This window comes from Helianthus annuus, chromosome 4 (genome assembly GCF_002127325.2).
Source record: "Helianthus annuus cultivar XRQ/B chromosome 4, HanXRQr2.0-SUNRISE, whole genome shotgun sequence".
Taxonomy (NCBI): Eukaryota; Viridiplantae; Streptophyta; class Magnoliopsida; order Asterales; family Asteraceae; genus Helianthus; species Helianthus annuus.
In genome coordinates, this window is record NC_035436.2 from 183,055,281 (window position 1) to 183,082,151 (window position 26,871).

General features: G+C 36.9%; 1 protein-coding gene across 1 annotated transcript; it reads right to left on the minus strand.

Moving 5' to 3' along the window:
• Positions 1-2,108: 2,108 nt before the first annotated feature.
• On the minus strand, positions 2,109-13,524 carry LOC110933913. Its single transcript, XM_022177113.1, has 3 exons — positions 12,866-13,524; positions 3,411-3,503; positions 2,109-2,112 (listed from the first exon to the last, which is right to left on the minus strand). The coding sequence occupies exons 1-3, from the start codon at positions 13,522-13,524 to the stop codon at positions 2,109-2,111; spliced, it is 756 nt and encodes a 251-aa protein (XP_022032805.1).
• Between the last annotated feature and the right edge of the window lie 13,347 nt (positions 13,525-26,871).

Sequence of the window (26,871 nt, forward strand, 5' to 3'; positions counted from 1 at the left end):
TGATTCCGCCATCGGTTGGGGTGTGACAAGACCACTACCTAAATCAGATCAACACATGCTCATTATCATCAACATCCATTAATTTACCTAGTACTATCATCCATCACTGACATAACATTAAAACATGCACATGGTTGATTAGATGGAGACTATAAACACCCTCACATGGTCGTCAATTAAATCAACACAATTCACAATATTCGGCCATCACATGCAAGCTATTGGACCGCCACCTATATACATTCGATGTAATCTCTAACATGCAAAGCAATTGTTACCTCACCATTAATTATGCATCATATATCGATTATAATATACATTCGATGTAAACCCTATCATACCCAACCCAAATTTAGTACCAAATACACCATGTAATTAAATATACTAACCTGATAGAGATATACAAGAACACGGAAATCAAAGGGAGTGGGGTTTCGATCCAAGAAGTTTTCCATCCAAGATAGAGGGTTGAGGAGCGAGTAGGGTTCGCAAAAAGGGTTGTGACATCTAATACACAATGCACGTAAATAATGGGGAAAGGACTGGGCTCGGTTTTTTTTGGGCCTGAGATAACACAAAGGAGCCATAACAACCTATTATACGTGCACACAATAGCTGGCCCAAATCTCTTATTTTTCATTAAAGTAGAATACGGGTGTAAGTTCGGGTTGGGCCTCAATACGCAGGTCTAGGGTAGGATAAGTTGGGTGTGGCCTCCGGCCCAAAGTGTGGGTGTTAAGTGAGTTTTGCGGCCCACTTATGTAGAGTAGTTCGCGGCCCAAACAATTTGGCTCTCTAAATTTGTTGAACGACACACGAAAACGCTTAACAACTTCATGTATAGTTAATCCGTTAAACACACGCAATCATAAAGTGATGCACGAGATAGGCAGATAACATAGAAGTATACACTAAAAGTTGTGGGATTTCAAGCGATGTTAACCCTGATTATCCGGGTTGTCACATTACACGTGTTGAATAGATATAAAAAGAGTTATATGTTTAAAAACCATGTGTATTACACAGATTAAATAAATGTATTTTTGTATATTAAATACTAAAAACGTCGTATCTTTAAAAAACCCGTGTATAGTCGGGTTGAAAAATCTACCAAATAATAAAAAAAATTATATCCTAAATAAATGTAATTTTGTATATTAAATACGAAAAACGTCGTATCTTTAAAAAAAACCCGTGTATAGTCGGGTTGAAAAATCTACCAAATAATAAAAAAAAATTATATCCTTAAAAACCTCGCGTTTTACTCGGGTTGAATAAACATAATTTTGTACACCAAATAATAAAAAAAAATTATGTTTTTAAATAATTAGGATAACATTTAATATTAATTTATTATTTATATATTTAATATAAGATAAGTAGATAAGAGAGGTATGTGTTTTAAAAATATATTAAATTAACAATTTAGATTTGAGAATAATATTTTATTAAAGTATGATAAGATTTAATATTAATTTATTATTTATTATTTATTATTTATTTATTTAGATAAATATAAATTTGAGTACACCTTCAATGAATGACACGTGTCCAAAAGTTGATTTCTTTTATTATAGTAGGTAGATATTTTTTTAAAGGAAATTTTCATTAAAAAACGACCAACCTCAATCCGAGGGGCCCGACAACAAAAGACACTACATAATTACAAATTACATGCCACGAAATATCTTTAAAATTTGACTACCTTTTAAATTTAAGTCGATGATTTCATGATCTTCATTCTTATCATCTACTTGGTCCGTTTAGACGTCTATTGATTATACTAATTTTTTTTATAATGAAAGTATATCATTTGGAGTATTTAATTCGCTGGTTCTAATCCAATCAAACTTATATGATATGGACAAGATGAGAATAATATCTTGTTCTCATCTAACCATAGTTCTATAACCATATAACCATAGAACGTTTAGACGTTCTATACAAGATGGATACATTTTCATATAACCATAGTTGGAACATTCACTACAACAAACAAAGTGAACATTAAACTAATTTGACACAAAAGTTATGGTGTAAATATGTAGAAGTTTTATGATCAGTTCGTTATGTATCGGATTGGTAGGTGTATATGTTCAAAACTAATGTCACCTAGAGTAAATTACAAAAAAAAAAAAAAAAAACAAACAAAAAAAAAAAACAAAAAAGGTTCTTTGTGTTTATACCAGTTTGCAAATTGTGTCATTTGCCTAAAAAATGACAGAAAACATACTTTATGATTGTAAAAGCTTACATGTTAAGTCTTTTTTCCTAACCTCGTTTATTTTCAACGTTAAATATGATAATGTGACCACCACGTGAGGGTAAAAACATCTTTTTCTCCTCCCCTCTTTAACTTACCCCCAACCCCACCCTAATAAAACTCATTTGAACTACAACCACCAGTCGCAACCTCATCTAAAACCCCAACACCACCACCGTCCTCTGGCTGCACCCCATAAAATCGCAACCGGATCCGTTACCAAAATCAATATCGCACCACCACAACCGCATTTACAGAGATCTGGTTCTTGAAACCCTTGGTTTCGTCATCGATCTACTGATGATGGTGGTGCCTTCGGTGCCAAGAGCCTTTTTCTCTATCTTCGACCATTCCCATGCTCGCCACTACACACACCAACGTGCTCATCTCTCTTTAAAATATGTGGCACCACCACTCCCCTCCTCGATTGTCTTCTCCGGAACAAAAAGTGGATGAGAGAGGGGGCAGTTAGATATATATACGAACAATGCGTTTAAGTAACTAGTGGAATTACCCCATGAACTGATATAATAAAGGGGTTGAAATTTTGAAGAGAATCATTGGCCACACAGGAACTTTGACTAAATAAAGTCAAAATTGAACTTCAGGCGAGGGCCGCCCTCATCTTGTTTCAAAACAGGGGGTAGTTAGATGTGGTCAGAAAGAATATACAGGGGCCGGTGAAACTATGGTTTTCAGGTGCTAGAGAGGAGGTTAGGTAAGGCCATTGGGTATGGGGATAATAGTTTCCAAAGGGACTATCCTCCACATAAGCGCCACGTAAGCATGGGGGAGGACCATCCCCTTGGAGACTATCCAAGGGTGTGGTGGATGCTCATCCCCCATTTTTTTATTATTTATTTTTTACCATATTAATTAAAACAAAATAAATAAAAATATAAAAAGTTACATTTAAATAAAAACTTAAAGTTACGTTTAAAATAAAAATCCTAAAGCTACATTAAAAAAAAAACCTAAAGAAAAAAAAACCTAAAGTAACATTAAAAAAAAACCTAAACTTAAATTAAGAAAAACCTAAAGTTACAAATAAATAAAAAAACTATGCGTTGTTTTCTCCGAGACTCCAAATGTGATTGATCAATCCGATTGAAGATTGACATGTGTGAAATCGTTATGTAACGAGAACCTGTTCAAATCTTGTTGTTCTCCGCTAACCGGAACATTATTCTCCTCCACCGCGTTCTCGTCATACTCACAAATTGCATGTCCTTTGTAACAACTCTCATTAAAATTAATAATTAGAATGATAATTAGTCAATAAGGAAACCCTAATTGAGACACCCAAGTAATTCTGCACTAACCCTAAAACTTTCGAAACAATCGGAATCAGGATCAGGGCCCCTAAAACTCAGGGGGGGTTAAACCCTAATCGATATTATCCTTATTATACGTTGTCTGAATTGAATTTTATAAAACTGTCAACTCACCCAAGCTACTGGACACGAAACCTACCCTACCCTAAATTGGCATCCCAGGCGATACGCGGGAGGTTCCCCGAATTCTGCCGCGACACGCGGGAGAAGCCAATTTTCAGTATAAATAGAGGGCCTTGGGACTTGAAATTGGAAGTTAAAACGTCGTCCAAACGCTTTCTGTACGACGAATTATCACAATTATACTACAAATACACACACACTGTTATTGAGGTGCTGCCGCGGAACAGGGTAATTACTCGATCGCTATTACGATTCAGTTTCCGGGATCAATATATCCAAAGAATGTCTAAGTGCCGCCCACATTGGGTTATGCTTTGTCGTTTGTCGATAATTCGATAAATGAGTTGAAGCATTATACTTTGTCGTTTGTCGATAATTCGATAAATGAGTTGAAGTATTATACTTTGTCGTTTGTCGTTAATACGATAAATGAGTTGAAGTATTGCACTTGGTCATTCATTGTGAGAATTTGATCTCGTGAGTTATCGTAACTGCTGTATTGATCACTAACCCTGTTTTGTGTGCATTATTGTGAAATTAGGTTAACAGGGCTAAAATCATATTCTATCCGTAGTAAATCTGCAATGTGAGTTATTCTTCTTTTATAAACTCTTTTCTCACCGTTTGTGAGTGTTAACTATTTTACAATACTCCAAATTCATTTTCCGAGATTATAATACCAGTGATTAAGTTGATGTAATCACCAAATTACAGCCAGTATGTGGGGTATTGTGCACATTACTACAGTTTAAATCATTTTAGGTGGGCGAACCTAATTTAATTGATTTACGTCATTCATTGGGGCAGCCAATGGTGATATGACCACTGTCACAGATCCGGTCGAGTGACAAATACTGTGGGTAGTTGGTTGATATCAGAAACATGCGTAAAAGATCTTAACACTGTGAATAATCATAAAATGTGTCATTTTCAGTAACTAGAATAATTCACTCAGTATTTCCCGCTGACAAATTCTTTTTCAAACATGTTTCAGGTAATCTGCTGTAAATCAGGAAAAAGTGTTGAGGAGCATTTCAAGCTTAAAATAGTGGCTCAGTATAAAATAAAGAAAGATGTTTTGAAATAAGAATTTATCACTAAACTTATGTATTGTAAATTATCGGGGTTTTATCCCGAATTGTGAAATACAAATAATCGGGAAAAGTTTTAGCTTTACAACGATCCTGATATTAAAAATTTCCGCTGCTAAACTCAATTAAACAAATATCACGGGGTTTCTGTCCCGCGGCTCCGGAAACGGGTCAAACCGGGTCGGGGGCCGTGACAGAAACAAGGTGGTATCAGAGCCACTGAGTTAAGCTAATTAAGTATTTAAACGATACTTAATTTTCCTGATTACTATTATGTGATTATGTGTTTATGTGCTTTTAACTGATTATTTGTTAGTTACAGTATGGGTAAACAAAAGTTGCAAGATATCTATCTTAAACTAGATAGGTCAATTTACGAAGAGGGAAGTTCGTCCAAAACGAAATTTTCAAAGCTCCCTACGATTCCTGAGGAAGGAATGTTTGTGCATAAAGCACAGTATGAGAATCCATTATCTCCTAGAAAAAGGAGTATGATTATCAAGAAAAGTAAGGAGCAAATCCGAAAAAAGAGGATTAAAAAGGAAACCCAGGATTTAATTGATAAATCACCTTGGGAAGATAATTTAGATGAAAAATGGGCAAATTTATATATGCTAGCTACTGTAGCAGAAAATGCAAATCCTTAAAGTACTCTAAATCTAGTACTAGTATTTCTCAGTAAGTAAATAAATAAAACTGAGTATGTGTTTCCTTGTATTTTGTACAAATAGTGTGCAATAAAACTTCCATGTTATTTGTTAAACTTTGTTCCAAAGTTTTAACTTAATATTTTGTGCATTTTGCATATATGCTATACAGCATGAACGAGATATCTGAAGCTTTTCAGAACCTCAATCTGTATCCAGTGAATATCGAAGTTTCTCATGAATTTACGGGATATTTTGCTGATGTGGACCAACCTGTAAAATTCCCTACTCCACCAGTGACCAAACCAAAAAGAAGGCCAAAGAAAAATTATGTATGGGGAAGCCGTATACGTAAGAAAAAGTCAGTTACAAAACCTCCTAGAATTAGTAAATCTTTAGAGAAAGGAAAGGCGATTATAATCCAGGAAAACCCTAATCAGCAAGAAAAAGAAACTGAAGCCAATAACGAGTCTAGACAAATGGAGGAACAATTTGATCAATATTCTCAAGAAATAGAAATAGAAATAGGGCAAGATTCTAGATCAACTCAGATAGAAGTCGGAGAGAGCTCTAATCAAAACCAGAGAATTACTTTTCAGGAAGAGATAGATACCCTGTTGGAAAAATGTGAGACTATGCAACCTGTCAACACAAATATTTTTACCTATCCTATCGAAAACCCAATCCCTATGAATTTTGCACCAACCATCACTGAACCAATAGTCCATGACCAACCTGTAGAAATGGAAGAATGGTGGACTAACGATTGGCAATTTCAAAATATTGTCAATAGCCCTTACTCGTTTCTTCCACAATTCGACCCAGAACCCCTACCTAATCCACCAATGAGCAATGAAAACCTGGCTGAACTTCGCCATTTTGGTGAAGAGTTGATGGATGCAGGGAATAGAATTAGGGAAATAGGGGGACAGATTGCCTGGAAGTATGACGAGAGGGAACTCCGTTTCTAGAATGACCAATAGGAGGGTGGTAAAGTTATCTTTGTATAATAGTACAAGTAAATAGTGAAACCAGTTGTAACATAATGAATAAAACCTTGTAAAATATCGGTGTGTATTGATGCATACTATACTGATATGAAATGGAATCGAGAAATCGATAATTTTGGCTTTATGTGCTTTAAATTGTTTGAATTATTTGTATAAATTGCTAATTGCTAATTACTCCTAATAAATTATCGTCAGATGGCAAATAATGATAACGAACCAGTAAATGAAGTTAATCAATCGGAGCAACACCCAGAAGATCAATATATGACTAAAAGAGATATCGAAAATATTGTTGCCCAGGGAATAGCCAACGCAATTCCAATGTTCGTTGCTGCTATGAAAAGTCCAAACGATCCGCAACATATCGTTCCTAGCAAACACACTATCGAAGATAATTTCAGTAATAGTATAAACGGGGGTAATGATCATATAAATCATGACAATGAATCTCAGCACACGCCGCGCCCTAAAAAGCGAAAAGCTGCAACACCTGGTTGCACTTTCAAAGAATTCCTTGCTTGTAAACCCGCTGAATTTGCAGGCAACGAAGGAGTAACTGCAACACTGCGATGGTTAGAGAAAACCGAAGCAGTAATTGCAATAAGTAAATGTGCTGAAGAAGATCAAGTCATGTATGCCTCAAACCTGTTTAAGGAAGGAGCACTAGAATGGTGGAACACAGTGCTGCAGGCAAAAGGCAGACGGGTAGCTTATGCTATGACTTGGGGCGAATTTAAAAATCTTGTCGAAAGAAAATTCTGTCCTGAATATGAGAAGGAACAGATGGCAAATAAGTTCCTAAATCATCGAATGATCGGGGTAGATTGTCGTGGTTATACTTCGACATTCTTCGAATATGCGAGAGTGGTACCTAACCTGGCTTCGCCAGAACCAGTACTTATTTCTCGATATATTTGGGGATTAATTAGCGAAATTCGCAATATCGTTAAGGCTGCGAGACCTCGCACTATTGACGATGCAGTAGAATTAGCTAACACCTTAACTGATGAACTGATACGCACAAAGGACGAAGATAAGAAGAAAGAATTAGCTCAGAAAATTACCCAAGGATTTAAGATGGGTAATAGTAGTAATTTTAAGAAGAGAGGGACAGGGCGATCTGCAACTATGCCATTCTGCAAAATTTGTCGTAAGAACCATTTTGGAAGATGCAATAGAATTTGCAATTTTTGCAAAACAACAGGACATCGTGAGGAAAATTGCAGGAAGAAATCTGTAATTTGCTACCATTGTGGAGAAGTTGGCCATTTCAAAACCGAATGTCCTAAGTTAGTCAATCCAGTATACAAACCCAAGGCAGCTGAAGGAACTACTAAGAAGAATGCCAGAGCTTTCCAACTAACTACTCAAGAAGCAGAACTTATTCCGAATGTGATCGCCGGTACGTTTTTAGTTCACAACGTCTATGCAAAAGTATTATTTGACTCTGGTGCAAACCAAAGTTTTATAAATACTTCATTCTGTCAAGCTCTTAAGTTACCATTAACTACCATTAGGCAGATCTTTACAGTCGAAACTGCGGATGGGAATACAGTCAAAATCAATCAAGTTTTGCAAAAAGTAGACATAGAACTTTTAGGTCATAAATTTACTGCAAACCTATTTCCTATGAAATTAGCTGAATTCGATGTTGTGTTAGGAATGGATTGGTTAATAGCCAACCATGCTCAAATCATATGTGATAAGAACTCTATAGAAATTCGAACACCTAATGGACAGGTAGTTAAGATTGCAGGAGATAAACTCGGAAGCCATTAAAGTTCATATCAGTAATGAAAGTTGCTAATTATGAACGGAAACGGGGAATAGTATATATGATTTCAGTAATCATTTGTACTAAAGGAAAAGAACTTAAGGAAATCCCTGTAGTCTCAGAATACCTAGATATATTTCCAGAAGATTTACCTGGGTTACCACCAGATAGAGAGGTAGAATTTAGGATTCATCTAATTCCAGGAACTACACCGATAGCCAAGGCACCCTATCGATTAGCTCCTACCGAAATGCTAGAATTAAAGAAGCAATTAGATGAGTTACTAAGCAAAGGATTTATACAACCTAGTTCATCCCCTTGGGGTGCATCAGTGTTGTTTGTGAAAAAGAAAGATGGATCAATGAGAATGTGTATTGATTATAGAGAATTAAATAAGGTTACAATTAAGAATCGATACCCATTACCTAGGATTGATGATCTTTTTGATCAATTACAAGGAGCTAGGTATTTCTCTAAAATAGACTTAAGATCCGGATATCATCAATTGAAAGTTCAAGAGGAAGACATACCTAAAACTGCTTTCAGAACTAGGTATGGTCATTATGAGTTTACAGTCATGCCCTTCGGATTAACCAATGCCCCAGCTGCATTCATGGACATGATGAACAGAATCTGTAAACCATATTTGGATAAATTTGTGATCGTGTTCATTGACGATATACTTATTTATTCCAAAAGTCAAGTCGAGCATTGTCAACACTTACATGCACTCTTAACTTTGTTAAGAAAAGAAAAGTTGTACGCTAAATTTTCAAAGTGTGAATTTTGGCTACAAGAAGTGCAATTCTTAGGCCACATGGTGAATCACGAAGGTATTCACGTAGATCCTGCTAAGATCGAAGCAATTACCAACTGGAAAGTTCCACAAACTGCAATGGAAATTAGAAGTTTTATAGGGTTAGCCGGTTATTATAGACGGTTCATTAAGGATTTTTCCAAAATAGTTGTACCATTAACTAAGCTAACCTGTAAAGCCACTAAGTTTGAGTGGGGACCAAAGCAAGAAGAAGCCTTTAGAATCTTAAAGCAGAAATTAACCAATGCACCAATCTTAGCCTTACCAGAAGGAACAGAAGATTTTGAAGTATATTGCGATGCTTCAAAACTAGGATACGGATGTGTGTTGATGCAACGCAAGAAGGTAATTGCATATGCTTCCAGACAATTGAAAAAGCACGAAGAAAACTATACGACTCATGATTTAGAACTAGGAGCCATAATTTTTGCCCTTAAGATTTGGAGACATTATCTGTATGGAAGTAAGTTTACTGTTTATACAGATCATAAGAGTTTAAGGTATATATTCGGGCAAAAAGAATTAAACATGAGACAAAGAAGATGGATGGAAGTCCTGAGTGATTACGACTGTGATATTCAATATCACGAAGGAAAGGCCAACGTAGTAGCAGATGCCTTAAGTCGTAAGTATCATGAAAAACAAAGGCGAGTCCGTGCTCTTAGAATAAATCTACAAGTAGATTTAAGGGAACAAGTGAAGGAAATCCAGAAAACGGCAATCAAGGATGATGCCGAAGGAATGAAAGGTTATCTAAAAGAATTGGAGCAAGGAAATGATGGAATTTGGAAATTCCACAAAAACAGAATTTGGGTACCTAAACAAGGAAATTTAAGATCGAAAATTTTAGAAGAAGCCCATAAATCTAGGTATACTGTACACCCAGGAAACAATAAAATGTACCAAGATTTAAGAAAGAATTTCTGGTGGATAGGAATGAAAAAGGATATAGCTGAATATGTATCTAAGTGTTTAACCTGTTCACAAGTTAAAGCCGAACACCAGAAACCCTCAGGTTTACTACAACAGTTAGAAATGCCTGTATGGAAATGGGAACTCATAACAATGGACTTTGTTACTAAGTTACCCAAAACCAGAAAAGGTAATGATGCCATTTGGGTAATCGTGGACCGATTAACCAAATCAGCTCATTTTCTACCAATAAAAGAAACCTTTAGCATGGAAAGATTAGCCAAGCTGTATGTGGATGAAATAGTATCCTTACATGGAGTCCCGCTCTCCATTGTATCGGATAGAGATAGTAGTTTCACTTCCCGATTTTGGACAAGTTTCCAGGAATCAATGGGAACCCGACTTAATCTAAGTACCGCATATCATCCACAGACCGACGGACAAAGTGAAAGGACGATCCAAACTCTGGAAGACATGCTCCGGGCATGTGTAATCGACTTTGGAGGTAATTGGGATAACCATCTACCATTAATTGAATTCTCCTATAACAATAGTTATCACTCAAGTATTGAAGCCGCTCCATTCGAGGCACTGTATGGACGCAAATGCAGAACACCCGTATGTTGGGCAGAAATAGGAGAAAGCCAATTATCAGGTCCAGAAATTGTGCAAGAAACTACAAACAAATTGTGCAAGAAACTACAGACAAGATCACTCAAATCAAGGAAAGATTGAAAACAGCCAGAGATGCCAAAAGAGCTATGCAGACAATCGTCGCAAACCACTTGAATTCCAAATAGGAGACAAAGTACTACTGAAAGTATCTCCTTGGAAAGGAGTTGTAAGATTCGGTAAGAAAGGAAAACTGAGTCCCCGATATGTTGGACCATTTTCAGTTATTCAACGAATCGGACCAGTTGCTTATCGATTACAACTACCAGAAGAACTAGCTGGAGTACATGATGTATTTCATGTATCCAACCTTAAGAAATGTTTATCAGATGAATCTCTGGTAGTACCTCTTCAAGACATAAAGGTGAATGAGAAACTGAAATTCATAGAAAAACCTTTACAAATAGAAGACCGGAAAGTCAAATTCCTCAAACACAAGCGACTTGTATTGGTAAAAGTAAAATGGAATTCCAAGAGAGGACCGGAATACACTTGGGAATTAGAATCAGAAATGAAGCGCAAGTATCCTCATCTGTTTCAGTAAATCTCGAGGACGAGATTTTTCCTAAGGTGGGGAGGATGTAACAACTCTCATTAAAATTAATAATTAGAATGATAATTAGTCAATAAGGAAACCCTAATTGAGACACCCAAGTAATTCTGCACTAACCCTAAAATTTTCGAAACAATCGGAATCAGGATCAGGGCCCCTAAAACTCAGGGGGGGTTAAACCCTAATCGATATTATCCTTATTATACGTTGTTTGAATTGAATTTTATAAAACTGTCAACTCACCCAAGCTACTGGACACGAAACCTACCCTACCCTAAATTGGCATCCCAGGCGATACGCGGGAGGTTCCCCGAATTCTGCCGCGACACGCGGGAGAAGCCAATTTTCAGTATAAATAGAGGGCCTTGGGACTTGAAATTGGAAGTTAAAACGTCGTCCAAACGCTTTCTGTACGACGAATTATCACAATTATACTACAAATACACACACACTGTTATTGAGGTGCTGCCGCGGAACAGGGTAATTACTCGATCGCTATTACGATTCAGTTTCCGGGATCAATATATCCAAAGAATGTCTAAGTGCCGCCCACATTGGGTTATGCTTTGTCGTTTGTCGATAATTCGATAAATGAGTTGAAGCATTATACTTTGTCGTTTGTCGATAATTCGATAAATGAGTTGAAGTATTATACTTTGTCGTTTGTCGTTAATACGATAAATGAGTTGAAGTATTGCACTTGGTCATTCATTGTGAGAATTTGATCTCGTGAGTTATCGTAACTGCTGTATTGATCACTAACCCTGTTTTGTGTGCATTATTGTGAAATTAGGTTAACAGGGCTAAAATCATATTCTATCCGTAGTAAATCTGCAATGTGAGTTATTCTTCTTTTATAAACTCTTTTCTCACCGTTTGTGAGTGTTAACTATTTTACAATACTCCAAATTCATTTTCCGAGATTATAATACCAGTGATTAAGTTGATGTAATCACCAAATTACAGCCAGTATGTGGGGTATTGTGCACATTACTACAGTTTAAATCATTTTAGGTGGGCGAACCTAATTTAATTGATTTACGTCATTCATTGGGGCAGCCAATGGTGATATGACCACTGTCACAGATCCGGTCGAGTGACAAATACTGTGGGTAGTTGGTTGATATCAGAAACATGCGTAAAAGATCTTAACACTGTGAATAATCATAAAATGTGTCATTTTCAGTAACTAGAATAGTTCACTCAGTATTTCCCGCTGACAAATTCTTTTTCAAACATGTTTCAGGTAATCTGCTGTAAATCAGGAAAAAGTGTTGAGGAGCATTTCAAGCTTAAAATAGTGGCTCAGTATAAAATAAAGAAAGATGTTTTGAAATAAGAATTTATCACTAAACTTATGTATTGTAAATTATCGGGGTTTTATCCCGAATTGTGAAATACAAATAATCGGGAAAAGTTTTAGCTTTACAACGATCCTGATATTAAAAATTTCCGCTGCTAAACTCAATTAAACAAATATCATGGGGTTTCTGTCCCGCGGCTCCGGAAACGGGTCAAACCGGGTCGGGGGCCGTGACATCCTTCGTCTTCGAGGATCATGTTATGCAGCAGAATACAAGCATACATACAGTATCGCAACGTTTTGGGTGTAAATGCGTGTGCTGGGTTTTCAATACTATGCCATCTTTGTTGGAAAACCCCAAAACACCGTTCAATATCTTTTCTAGCCGCTTCTTGAAAATTGGCAAATTTCTTTCTTTTTTCACCCGCAGGATGCCTAACCGTTTTAACTATTGTAGAGTATTGTGGGTATATTCCATCGGCAAGATAATACCCGCGTCTGTACTCCACGCCCGAAACTGTAAAACTCGTATCAGGACCGATCCCTTTTATAACATCGTCAAAAACCTCCGAATTTTGTAGAACGTTGATGTCGTTATTCGAACCAGGAATACCAAAGAAAGCATGCCAAATCCATAGGTCTTGAGACGCAACAACTTCTAGAATTGTTGTTGGATGTCCCTGATCGCCTCGTGTATACATTCCTCGCCAAGCGGTAGGACAATTCCGCCATGGCCAATGCATGCAATCAATGCTCTCGTGCATGCCTGGAAAACCGTGCCTTGCTTGGTGGTGTTGGTACAAGTTTTGAACGTTATTGTGATTTGGTTTTCGCAAATATTTTTGGCTGTAAAGCTTTACCACAAATTTGCAAAACTTGTATAAACATTCTCTAGCAGTTCTTTCGGACATCTTTAAGTATTCGTCCCAAGAATCGGCTGTCGTCCCATAAGCAAGTTGACGAATCGCCACAGTACATTTCTGTAAGGTGGTGAAGCCCATTTTGCCTCTAGCATCGGGTCGCATGGTAAAAAACAGGTGATAAGCGGCTAAATCGTCGGCGATACGTAAGAAAAGTCGACGACTCATTCTGAAACAACATCTAAAAATAGCCTCCGAGTACAGTGGCTCGTCGGCAAAGTAATCAACGATTAATCATTGGTTAGCACCTACAAGATAACAAAATATATATACAACTTATAATTAAAAAAATAAGACTAAAAATATAAACTTAAAAAATTAAGAATAAATATATAAGAATATAAATATAAGAATAAAAATATCACTAACTTTCTCGGTCTCGCTCGATGTGTGGGTTCCTGTTTCGTGGTTGTGACGAAACCTCCTCCTCCTCTTCTTCTTCCAAAATTATTTGTGTCGTCTCTACCACCTTGTTTATAAAATATTTTACGACTTCCATGGTGTCCGTCGAACCCGATGAAGAAGAAGATGCCATGGTGTATTTTTTAGAGAAGATTATGTGGGTATTTTGTATAAAAATGTGGGAGTTGTTTGGAGAAAGTGGGTGAATTTTGGTATAAAAGTGGATAGATATGTGGGTATTTATAAAGGTTTTAAATTAAATTGAATTTTTTTTTTAAATTAGCCGTTATATCAACGGATATATTGAATGGACCCCACCAAGCTTGCCCCGTCTCCACCGTCTGATTTCCGACGCATGTGTCGCGCCGGGCCCCTAGGGGGCGGTGTGCGACGTTCCTAAAGGGGAGGGGGGACGGCCCTATGCCGAACCCCATACCCATTGGTCTAAGAGGTAGCAAAGGTTTGTGCTGTGTGGTGAATGTAAAAGTAGGAAGCATAAAGAGAAGGTAAAAGTAAGAAGGATAAGGGTGTAACGAGTGGTTAAACACTTTAGAGTGGCAAACTAAAAAAATCAACCAATCAGAGTGCGCCACGTCAATCAGTGAAAAATGTTTAAACTTTGCTGAAAAGTGTTGGCAATGGTTAGACACTTGGTGAAATGGTAAACTTTTTTTTTTTTTTTAAAAAAGGAAAAAGGTATGATTGGTTGAGATTGGAATGAACCCCACCCCACACTACCCTCTTTCTCTCTCATACCCTCCTTCACCGCACCTTCCCTGCATCGGCATATGGTCCCCGAATTGGCAATGAAACCGCAGCGGCAAAGGGCCGGTAGCGGTGTTGCCGCTTGGCAAAAGCCGTTTGCCGGACCCTTTGCCGCACCCACACCGGACACCCTAAAGAGGGGGAGTTGAACGAGATGGCAAGTGTGGCAGAAAGGGGTGGTAAAAGAGAGAGAAATAAGGTTTATCTATTATTTTTCTTTCTCTCTATATATAGAGTGAATTTCAAGGCTTGTCCTTTATCTTTATACCTATTTTCAGGCGCTGTCCTTTATGTTCAAAATTGACGAGTTTTGTCCTTTATGTTTTCATATCATACACGTTTTGTCATTTAGGCCTAACCCAGTTAGTTTTTTTAGTTAAATTTGGTTATGGGTTTTGCACATGAGGGCATTTTTGTCAATTCAAAAGTTGCAGAAACTTTGAGCTGTAAATCTGCTGTTGAACTTGCCTTTGAATTGACAAAAATGCCCTCGTGTGCAAAGCACATGACCAAATTTAACTGAAAAAACTAACTGGGTTAGGCCTAAAGGACAAAATGTGTATGATATGAAAACATAAAGGACAAAACTCGTCAATTCTGAACATAAAGGACAACGCCTGAAAATTGGAATAAAGATAAAGGACAAGCCTTGAAATTCACTCATATATATATATATATATATATATATATATATAATTTTTTAAACATAATAATTTTATTTATTAGTTTTTAGGATTATTAATTTTAGTATTTAGGGTAAAATGACCAAAATACCATCATGTGAGGCTCACTTGTTCATATTTAACCATGAAAACTAGCTGAGTTTGGGCTAAAGGACATAACGTGCAACAGCTTGTATACATCGAGTATGTATTATGTACTTTTTGAAGATAAATGACATAATTTGCAATCTGATATCAACATAAAGGACAATTTTTGTAATTTACTCTTAATAAATCATGTCAAGTTGTTTGACCTTAAAACATAGGATACTATAGTACAAGTAACCCAATTATCTAGTTTTGGTAAAGTTTTGTCGACCGAACAATACCCTCTTGCATATTGAGTAAGTCCAAAAACACGAACACGAATGCATAAATCAGTTGGATAGTTTACAAGTGATCAATATGGAGAGACAAGAAGAAAGAGAAGATGGTGAGATCTTCGGCGCTGCCCAACAATAGGAGGGAGAGAAAGTGTGGGAAATGGAGAATATGAGGAAGGAGAAACCAAGAAGAGAAGGTTTTGTCAGTTTCTTTGTCACAGACATCCCCATGGAGATGACCGTTGGTGAGTTCTGGACGGAATGTAGGAATTTGGGTTGGTTATTCGATGCGTATATCGCGAAGAAGAAGGACACGAGTGGTAGAAGATTTGGGTTCTTGAGATATGCTTATGTATGGGACGTTGATAAGATGGTGAAGGCTATTGTAACACCCCGAAAATTCCGTCAAATTATGTGACGACACATGTCCAATTCTCAAACTAATCCCGACTACTGTAACATCCGTCAAAATGGACTCCCAAAATCCGACTTATTTTGAAATCCGGATCCTAACCCTTGAAACTCGAAATATTTTTTTCACGAAATAAATAATCGTTGAAAGATTTTTCTTTTTAGTTCGTTTATCAATATAGTTATTTACCTATTTAGTTATGTATTTAGTTATTTAGTTAATTGATTTAATTATTTTTACAACTAAAATTTTGTTATTTTCTATTTATTTCATAAGATAACCTAGCTAGCTAGCTATGTTAAGGTTGTAAAGTTAGTTTTTTTAACGAAATCTAACTTAAAAAAAGTTAATCTAACTGATTAATTAACTCCTCAAAGTTAAAGGGTCTTAGTGTAAACTTTTAAAACTTGAAATGAAAAAGAAAGAAATAAAATGGTGGACCACGGGACCGAACCAGGGTCTCACTGGTTATCAAGTAACATATACACCACTCCAGTCCACCAGTTGCCCATATATCTCATTTATTAAACGAGTAAGATAACGTAATGGACTGTCATGATCAAATTCAGAAGATAATACACAACTATCAACTTGACAAATAAATTCTCATTTTTTTGGGATGTTAGTGTAATTGACTATAGGAACCACTGCGATTATTTTGGTATTATCTTATTAATAATATGTTTTGAATATGTTATAAGGGAAAAGATCAAATAGGAAGTTAATTTTCGCTAGCAAGGATAGGAAGCCATAGGATTATGACATGTGGCAAATTTTAAAATAAAGAGAAAGGGTATTTTAGTCAATCCAACTCCTTCTTCTTCCTTTTTCAAAACCCAGTAAATTCAAAAACCCACCATTTTCAAAACCCACCATCTTCAACTATTTCTTCACTTTCTATCTCAATAATCACTACATTATACTGCGATTTTCATCACCAATCAATGATTCAGAACCCGATCAACGTGTTCTTCAGCTTTTTTTGAAGAAAACCCAGTTTAATTTCATAAAAAAATCTCGTTTTTTCCGATGATTTTGGAGATAATCACTCGATTTGTTCGATTCGAGCGTTGATAAGTGTTTCTATTATTCAACTTTTGTCAATTGATGAAGAAATTGGCTTCGATCCATGTAAGAAATTCTTTAATTTCATTTTCATGATCTGAGTTTTTGATTTAGTCATTGCGTTTTACGATCTTTGCGTAGGTCCGGGGGCGGCAGCCCCCGGTAGCGGGGTCCCAGGGGCGGCAGCCCCTGGCGGGGTCCAAGGGGCAGAGCCCCTGGCTGGGGTTGAGCTGCATCAGAAAAATTAATTTTCCAGAAATTGGCTCATTTTCGAAGAGAGTAATTCGTAGACAATTCAGACAGTTCACAGTGACAGACAGTTTTATGTGTCCACTGCGTTTTAGAAATAAGAGAGTTATATGTGGTTTCTGGCTATTGCGTTTTCAATTAAATTGCTGTACTAAAAACGCATCAGAAAAATTAATTTTCCATAAATTGGCTCATTTAGGTAAAACACATTTTTTAGGTGTTTTCAGTCCATTGCGTTTTAGAATGAGTCATTTTTAAGTGTTTTCTGGTCATTGCATTTTACATATAAGACATTTCTTTGTGTTTTTGGTGCATTGCGTTTTAGGTAAAACACTTTTTTATGTGTTTTCAGTCCATTGCGTTTTAGAAAACAGACATTTTAAGTGTATTCTGGCCATTGCGTTTTACAAATAGGTCATTTCTTTGTGTTTTTGGTGCATTGCGTTTTAGGTAAAAACACATTTTTATGTGTTTTCTGGCCATTGCGTTTTACAAATAAGACATTTCTGTGTGTTTTCTGGCCATTGCGTTTTACAAATAAGTCATTTCTTTGTGTTTTTGGTGCATTACGTTTTAGAAAAATGTCATTTTTTAGGTTTTTTTTTCATTGTGTTTTACGTAACTGGTGGTTTTTCTATTGCGTTTTACGCAACTGGGTTTTAATTTTTTTTTTAAATACAGCAATAGTATACTCGTTTTAAAGATAAAAAAACGCTCGTTTTTTTGGTGCAATTTTTATAAAAAAAAATAATGTCGTATGAAAGAGTTATTAACGTTTAAAAAATAGGGGGAATTGGAGGAGAGAGAAACTATTGGCTTGGATTGACTAGAATGCCCTTGAATAAACTCACGCGCCTCTTTTCTTCCTTTCAATTTCCCTGATTTAATCTTAGCCCTTGATTAACTTAATGGATGGTCAAGATCACTTCCTATCCTTCCTAGCCAAATAAACTTCCTATTGTATCTCCACCCTATGTTATAAGACTGCTTAAAAGATTTTTCAAACTACCTTAAATTTATCGTTGCATTTTGAACAATATATCATCGATTATAACCTTTCTTTGTAGAATGTTTTCAAGTTTTGTTGATATTTTTATGGGTAAATTACTTTTTGAGTCCATGTGTTTTATGTGTTTTAACTATTTGAGTCCAAAAGCAAAAAGTTTAACGCTCTGAGTCCCAATAAGCATTTTCTTTAACCATTTGAGTCCAATTTTTGGATATATGTTAAATCTGCGGTTAAGTCCCCTCACGTGCAATCCACGTGGGGTTATTTTCGTCCATTCCTGCACTTTAAATATTGTATATCTCTTTATAAGCTTTCCCTTTCATCTTTTTCACAAAATTAAAAACCCTAAATCTTCAAAACTTCAAGAAAAACAATAATGATGATGGTGATGAGTTAGATTACAATATTAAAAAACACAATGTGATTCAAGAACTTGAAGTGGATATGGAGACATTTAGAGCAGTTGTTGAAACAGAAGATAATGATCTAGAAAAACAAAATGATGAAGAAAATCAGAATGATGAAGAACAAAATGAAGAGGAACCCGATCTTTCAAGCAACAAACTTTGGAATCATCTCCAAGCCAACAGTCACTTTCAAGAAATCAAGTCCTCAACTTGAAGATCTTTCCATAAGTTTTCTTGTTTAATTCCTCCTTTTCGCACCCAAATCTACAAATCTGCACACTCAATTAGTGTTCTTGTGTTGAACTTTTTCCTTTCTTGTGCTGTTTTTCTTTTGGATTTATGAATCTTGATATCCTTTTTCTTATTTTTTAGCTAAATTTTTTGTGGGTTTTTAGTTTTTTCTATATCCAAGCACTATCCCCATCTGGGTACCTACAAACTTTTTAAAAAAAGACACCTTTTTTAAGTTTCAAGTAACCTTATCTACTTCTTGTTCAACTTTGAGCATAATTACGAGGAACCCAACAAGGGTTTGCATGTCACACCCCAACCGATGGCGGAAACATCGGGGCGGGACGAACAAATCGCTCAAAGCATCATAACGCTACTTGTGTCAATATAGATTAATCAAAATTTTCATAGTAAGAACTAAATTGTCATACAAACCAAAACATAGTCAAAATTGTATCAAACATCATCAAAATTCAAACATCGTTCAAAATATTGTTTTTCTAAGGTGTGTATCTAAAGTCACCCTAGCTTGATTCTTCAACGTCCAAACTATCAACCCCCAACATGTATTAAAATAATATCAACAAAAATGTTGGCGAGTATACAAGTTTAATACATAGCATAAATAGTTTAAAGTTTAACTACTCGTATCCAACATGAAAAACATATTACAAGTTTCTAACATGCTAGGCTAAGTAATCAATATGTTAACCCAAGTTTCCAACCCAAAGTGCCTTTCCTACATCGTCGCCACGAGGAGGAGGTAAAATTATCAAACTTAACAATACCCCAAGACTCAGGGGCGGTGCGTTACTCCTATAGCGCTATAATTGTCAAGGTAGGCTAAACATAAGATTCAACGTTCACGTAGCATATAAGACTCACAAGTATCACAAGTATCATGTTTTCATGTTTAATGGTGGATAGACTATGATCATAAACAAGTTTCGAGTGTCGTGTATTTATATAGAATACATGTTGCATCCCAAAGTGTTTAAAACAAAAAGGGATCGAATATACTCACAGTGCGTGAGTAGAACCTAGACACAGTCTAGTTGGATTGAAGGGAGCGCCGGATCAGCCTGCATACGGGAAGAAGGCATAAGTCCTCTAAGTCCTGACACGGTCGGAAACGGAGTGTCGAGTGGGGTAAAAGCTAGTTAAGTGTTCATACTCGGCCACCAATACTGGGTTCGAAGATCCTTATACATTTTATCTGCACCAGGATGGATAGAATAACGAGACTTGTGAGCTTCATCCATTAACAAGGTGCGGAGATTGTCTTGACTTGGGACCCCTAAACGGTCCATGAAATAATATAGCCCAATATTGTTCTTTTGTTCAAGACCAGGCTTAATATGATATGGAAATTCCTTATCCATCATGTCTTGTGTAACACATGTATGTTGAGCCTGAGAAATGCGGGTTTGAATATCAGATCGAACTTGAACACAGTGAAGCTTGACACGTTCTTTACGACTCAATGCATCAGCCACGACATTCGCCTTACTAGGATGGTAGCGAATTTCGCAATCGTAGTCGTTTAGAAGTTCAACCCATCGTCGTTGCCTCATGTTTAATTCTTTCTGATTGAAAACGTGTTGGAGACTTTTGTGGTCAGTGAACACTACACATTTTGTACCGTACAAGTAGTGTCTCCGGATTTTGAGAGCAAAAACTACTACACCTAACTCAAGATCATGAGTTGTGTAGTTCTTCTCGTGTACCTTTAATTGTCTTGATGCATAGGCTATGACTTTGTTTCTTTACATGAGAACACAGCCAACGGCTAAGTTGGATGCATCACAATATACGACAAAATCGTCGTTGCCCTCAGGTAAAGATAAGATAGGTTCATCACAGAGTTTCTCTTTTAGGGTCTGACAAGCTTCTTCCTGTTTGGATCCCCACTCAAAAGGTTTATTCTTCTGAGTAAAAGCAGTGAGAGGAACTGCAATCTTGGAGAAGTTTTCAATAAAACGGCAGTAATAACCCGCGAGACCAAGAAATGAATGAACCTTGGTAGGAGTATTAGGTGTATCCCAATCCTTAATCGCACATATTTTAGCGGGATCTACATGTATACCTTGTTCGTTAAAGATGTGTCCCAAAAATTGAACTTCCTTAAACCAAAATTCACACTTGGAGAACTTGGCGAAAAACTGTTCTTTCTTTAGGAGTTCCATTGTAAGACGGAGATGTTGTTCATGATCGGCTCGTGTCTTAGAATAGATCAAAATGTCATCAATGAAAATAATGATGAACTTGTCCAAATAAGGCTTACAAACCCTATTCTTCATGTCCATGAAAACAGCAGGTGCATTAGTTAGACCAAAGGGCATAACAGTAAACTCATAATGACCATATCTTGTGCGAAAAGTTGTATTGGGAATATCTTCTTCGAGTACAAGAAGCTGATGATACCCAGAACATAAATCAGTCTTTGAAAAGCAAGTAGCACCCTGTAGCTAATCAAAGAGATCATCAATGCGAGGTAGGGGATATGGATTCTTGGTAGTGAGCTTGTTGAGCTCACGATAATCGATACACATACGGAAAGATCCATCTTTCTTTTTCACAAATAGGACAGGAGTACCCCAAGTGAAAAGCTCAGACGGATAAATCCTTTGTCAGAAAGTTCCTGAAGTTGTTTAGATAACTCTTGCATCTCAGACGGTGCAAGACGATACGGAGATTTAGCAACAGGATTAGCACCAGGTACAAGATCAATATGAAACTCAACTTGGCGTACAGGGGGTAAACCAGGTAATTCTTCAGGAAATACCTTAGGATAATCCCGAACAACAGGGATATCTTGAATAGACTTACCCTTGCCTTTCTTCTCTACGACATGTGCCAAGAATGCCACATAGTTCTTTCGTAGGTATTTTTGAGCTTGGGTACAAGTCATGAGTTTTAGACTACTAATGAGTTTCTCCCCACGAACTTCTAAGATCTCACCAGTCGAAAGGGCCACACGAACAATTTTCTCAAAACAAGCTACCTCCACATGGTACTTGCCTAACCAATCCATTCCTACTATAACATCAAAGCTCCCAAGTTGCATAGGCGTGAGGTCAATAGGAAAAAGATGGTTATTAAGGTTCAACTGGCAATTTCGAAGAACATAATCGAGTACAACGGATTCGCCACTAGCTACCTCTACTGTCAAGGGCTTTCCTAGTTTTGTTCTAGTCATGGAAAGCAAAGGCTCAAAAGCTAAGGACACAAAACTCTTATCGGCACCAGAATAAAAAAGAACAGAAGCAGGTTGGTTGTTAACAAAGAACGTACCGTTTACTACCTCGTTGTTTGCACGTGCCTCGTTGGCATTCATGTTGAAGACTCGCCCACAAGCCTGTGCCTGATTTGCATTAGCCAACTTTGGGCATTGATTTCTGTAGTGGGTCAGGTCCCCACAGTTATAGCAAGATCCAAGCGGATAGTGAGGTCGTGCAGGCTGTTGAGGAGGGTTTTGAGCTGCCTGATTCTGGGTAGGAGTAAATCGACAAGTATTGGCAAGATGACCAGATTTCCCACAGTTAGTGCAAATGCGACACTGTACATGTGGTTGATGGTGATTATTACATTTGTTGCACAAAGGTGCATTCCCAACGTACTATTTCTTGGCAGGTGGTTGAGCAGGCTGATTAGGAGCAGCCTGATTAGTCTGTGCCACAACAACGAAATTCTTGGAAGCCTTACGCTTCCTAGATTTCTTTGAAGACTCAACAGCCTTTTTACCCTTCTGTTTCTCGTTCTTGTCGGACGGTTTCTTGTCACCTTTTCTATGGAGTTTACCTTTCTTGACTTGAGAGTCAGTCAAGGTAGCAGCGAGCTCGATGGCCTGTCAGACGGTAGTAGGGTTGCTGCCAGTGACAATATCCTGAACAGGATCTGGCAAACCGTCAATATACTTCTCAATCGCCTTGTCCAAAGGCGTGACCATCGTTGGGCAAAGCAAGCTTAACTCCTTGTATCTGTCAGTCTAAGCCCGGTGTTCACCACTGTCTTGCTTTAGATCATGGAACTCCTCTTCTAGCGCCCTCTGCTCATGACGAGGGCAGAACTCTCTTATCATAAGAGCCCTGAGTTCCTCCTATGTCTGACCCAAAGCAACATCAGCCCCTCGATCTCTCATTACCCCATTCCACCATGTGAGAGCCCTGTTTTGGAACACATTAGAAGCAAACTCGACCTTACGATTGTTAGGACACTGAACATGGCGAAAGGTACTCTCAAGACTCTCAAACCACTGTAGGAGCCCAGTTGCTCCTTCAGAACCACTAAACTTGAGCGGTTTAGCCGAATTAAATTGTTTAAAGTTGCACGGAGCATGTGCATTAACATTGTTATTGTTGGCTTGGTTAATCTGAGTAATGAGATTTGGTAGCATATCAGCCATCTGTTGTGCTATAATAGTTGCTAGTTCGGCATCAGGTTGTTGTACATTGCGTCGAGGAGGCATTCTAAAAGAGGAAAACATGAGAGAAAATGTGTGCGATGATATGATGAAAAATGAGATGTCATTGGATAAAAATGAGATGTTACAAATATCAACAAAAAGTAAGGATGGTGGTCATTCGTTTGTTACCCCAAAACAAACAAACGACACACAGTAACTAATCAAAGTAAATGGGCCATAATAATGTATCGCGAAGACATGCTTTAGCCTATAAGTGGACACTCACCCCAAGAGTTCCCAGGTAAGAGTGATTGGTCCGATACTGCGGATTTGTACGAACACTCTAGCCTTAGACAAAAAACTCGAGGTACATGCACCCACCCTTCCAGATTGCACGTGTTCACATTATTTAGACCCAAACTTTGACGAGATTTTGAAAATTCAGATGGCACAAGGCCAAAAAGAAATCATCCAAGAATAGATGATTGATTTCAAAATCATTTCAGAAATTTGTGTTCTTGTTTTGGTAATCACCTAAAGATAGGTGATGTGTATTGTTTTAAGATCTAAACACAAGAAAACTTGTGTTAGGGTCCTAGAAAGGTTACAGTCTAGGTCAAAGCATTACTAATATCCTAATTCCCTATAACCATGCGCTCTGATACCAACTCTTCTGTCACACTCCGACCGCGTAAAACAACAAACCGCGACGGAAACGTCGGGGAGTGGAGTGACAGAATTATTGTTTCATAACACCTAGTACTTAATGTTTGGTTTTATTAGAATAATTGTTTACATTGTCTTGGAATTTAAGAAAAACATAACATAAATTAAACTGTTCTTGCTTCATTTTAAGTCAGTAAGGCCTAAGTCCGCCTAAGTGTGTGTCGTTCATCATCATGCATTAGCTCCTGAAACACATGTGAAAATAGGTACGTCAGCATAAAAATGCGTGTGAGATACATAGGTTTTATAGATGAAGGATTCATGACTTGTAGTTAAAAGAAGTGTTTAACAAAAAGTAGTCATGAACCTTGTAAAATGTTTTCTTTTATAAAATCATATGAAAATCGATATGGAAATTAGATAATTTAAAAGAAAGATGTATGGTTAAATAAATAACCAAGTGAAAATGGATTATATAAAACATGTCATTTGTAAAACAATGTCTTGTGAAAATATGTCATTTGTATAAAATTTATCAAGTCTTTGTCGAAGTGGTTTAGATAACGCTACGATATGTAATATCATAAAAGCACGTATATATAAGAAGTACTAGTGGCGTATCCACCATGCTTTTATCATATTACACACGCCTTGTTATTCAAATCACTTATCAATAATCACCAAAAATGTCTTGTTTAAACCAATGTCAAAATGTTTATGTGTAAACAATGTCCAATGTCAAGTGTAAACCATGTCTTGCATAAACAAATGTCTTTTATGGTAAGTAAAAAGTATTTACTCAAACCATATGTATAATGTAAATGTATAACCAAATGTCATGTAGGGTGAATAAAGGGTATTTACTCAAACCATATGTATAATATCAATGTATAACCAAATGTCATGTATGGTGAATAAAGGGTATTTACTCAAACCATATGTATAATGTACAAAACAATGTCTTTGAATAAACCTAAGTTTAAATCAAAAGTTATGTTTAGCAAAACCAATGCTTTATAGTTACAAACATTTATGTGGATATGTTCATCGCATACATTCAAGCCTTGAGACTGTCGGATAAACCCTTAACAAGTCAAAGGTTTATCAAAAATGTTTTCGGATTCTGTCATTCCCTACTTCCAAACAAACCTAGGAAGCCGGGAACGGAACTTGTCAAGTCCTATGGTACCATTACATACTACCGAGCGGCGTGATCAATGTTAATGAATGTAATATTGTCCCGTTAAACATACCAAATGTCATAACCAATGTAAGCATGTCATGTGAAAACCATGTACTAAGTATGCTAAGTAAACATACGAAGTAGAAATGTCCATGAAATCAATGTGCCCATATGCTGAGTAAACATATGCAACAGAAATGTAATGTAATCAATGTGTCCATATGCTGAGTAAACATATGCAACAAAGTGTCTTTGAAATCAATGTGGTAGCATGCTTAGTCAACATACATAGCAAAACATAATTGAAATCATGTACTATATGTGTACTAGGTGAAAATAGCATGTTTATGTCATAAAAAGCAATGAAAGCATGAAAGTAACAAGTATGCACATGTGTATCACCCCAAAATATTTGAAAGGGGTAAAAGAGGGGACTATGTACTCACTTGGGATTGCTTAATAGTCTTGAAATAAAGACCAATTAAAGCTTGAAGGATCACGAAATCAAACGGCACCTAGTATAAGTAACTAAGCTAATAATCAGATCCTAAATCGGGAGATAGGATAGAATGAAGTTCTATAAATCAAATGAGTATTGGAACTCATATGGCATGATTTAATAGACCTAACATTCTGATTAGAAAGTTATCCTAAGTGCTTTTGACCCGTTTCGACCTGTTAAGGTAGTTTAAGCTACTTTAACGTGTCGTTTGCGTAAATATAAGGTCGGATGGTTATTTATGTTATATATTAAGTCTTACATGCCCAGTTATGTTTAAAAATGTTATTAAATCAGTTTAGATGTCAAAAACTTGATTACATATGTTAAAAATGAATTTATGCTCAAAAAGGGCATTTTGGTCATTTTTAATGGGCATGTAAACGACTTAACGAATAACTAACCAACCTAAGTGACCATAAGGTATAACCTCAGTAGGATATTCCCTGTACAAATATGGTCACAAAATATGTTTGGTCGGATCCGAATGATCGACCAAACGGGTCGGGTTCGAAAGTCTAAGCGATTGTCGAGACCGCTTGACTTACGACCCTAAACAAGCACTAAACTAGTAGTGACGAGTTAAACATGTTTAAACATGTTTAACTAAGTTAGAAAACTGATTTGGTATCAAAACAAAGTGTTTTGATACCCGAAAATAGTTCCGTCGTAAAATGCACATTAACATGCATTTTGACCGAAACTTTGACTCGTCACTACGACTAGTTAACGTGGTAATCAGTAGGTATAATCGTTAAGCATCCAAAGAATGGTAGCCTTCACTTAGAGTTGTAGGAAGAAAAAAAATGAGAATGAGCAACGAATGAAATTCTTGGCTGTTTATACTTGTTGGAAAGTTGTAGGATCATGACATGTGTATTGTGTAGCCTCCAAGGAATCATCTTGACCCTACAAATGTGTAGTTGTGGTTTAAAGCCTTGAAGAGGTGTTGAACTTGTCCATCAAACAAAGGAAACCATCAACAAACAACAAGGAAACAGGCTGGAAGCTGGAAATCAGCTTTTTGTCGACAGAGGGTGGTTGCGTGGCGCGACAGCAGAGCCCCTTGGGCGTACCGCAGCGCGAGGACAAGGTGCAGGTTTTCAGAAATTGC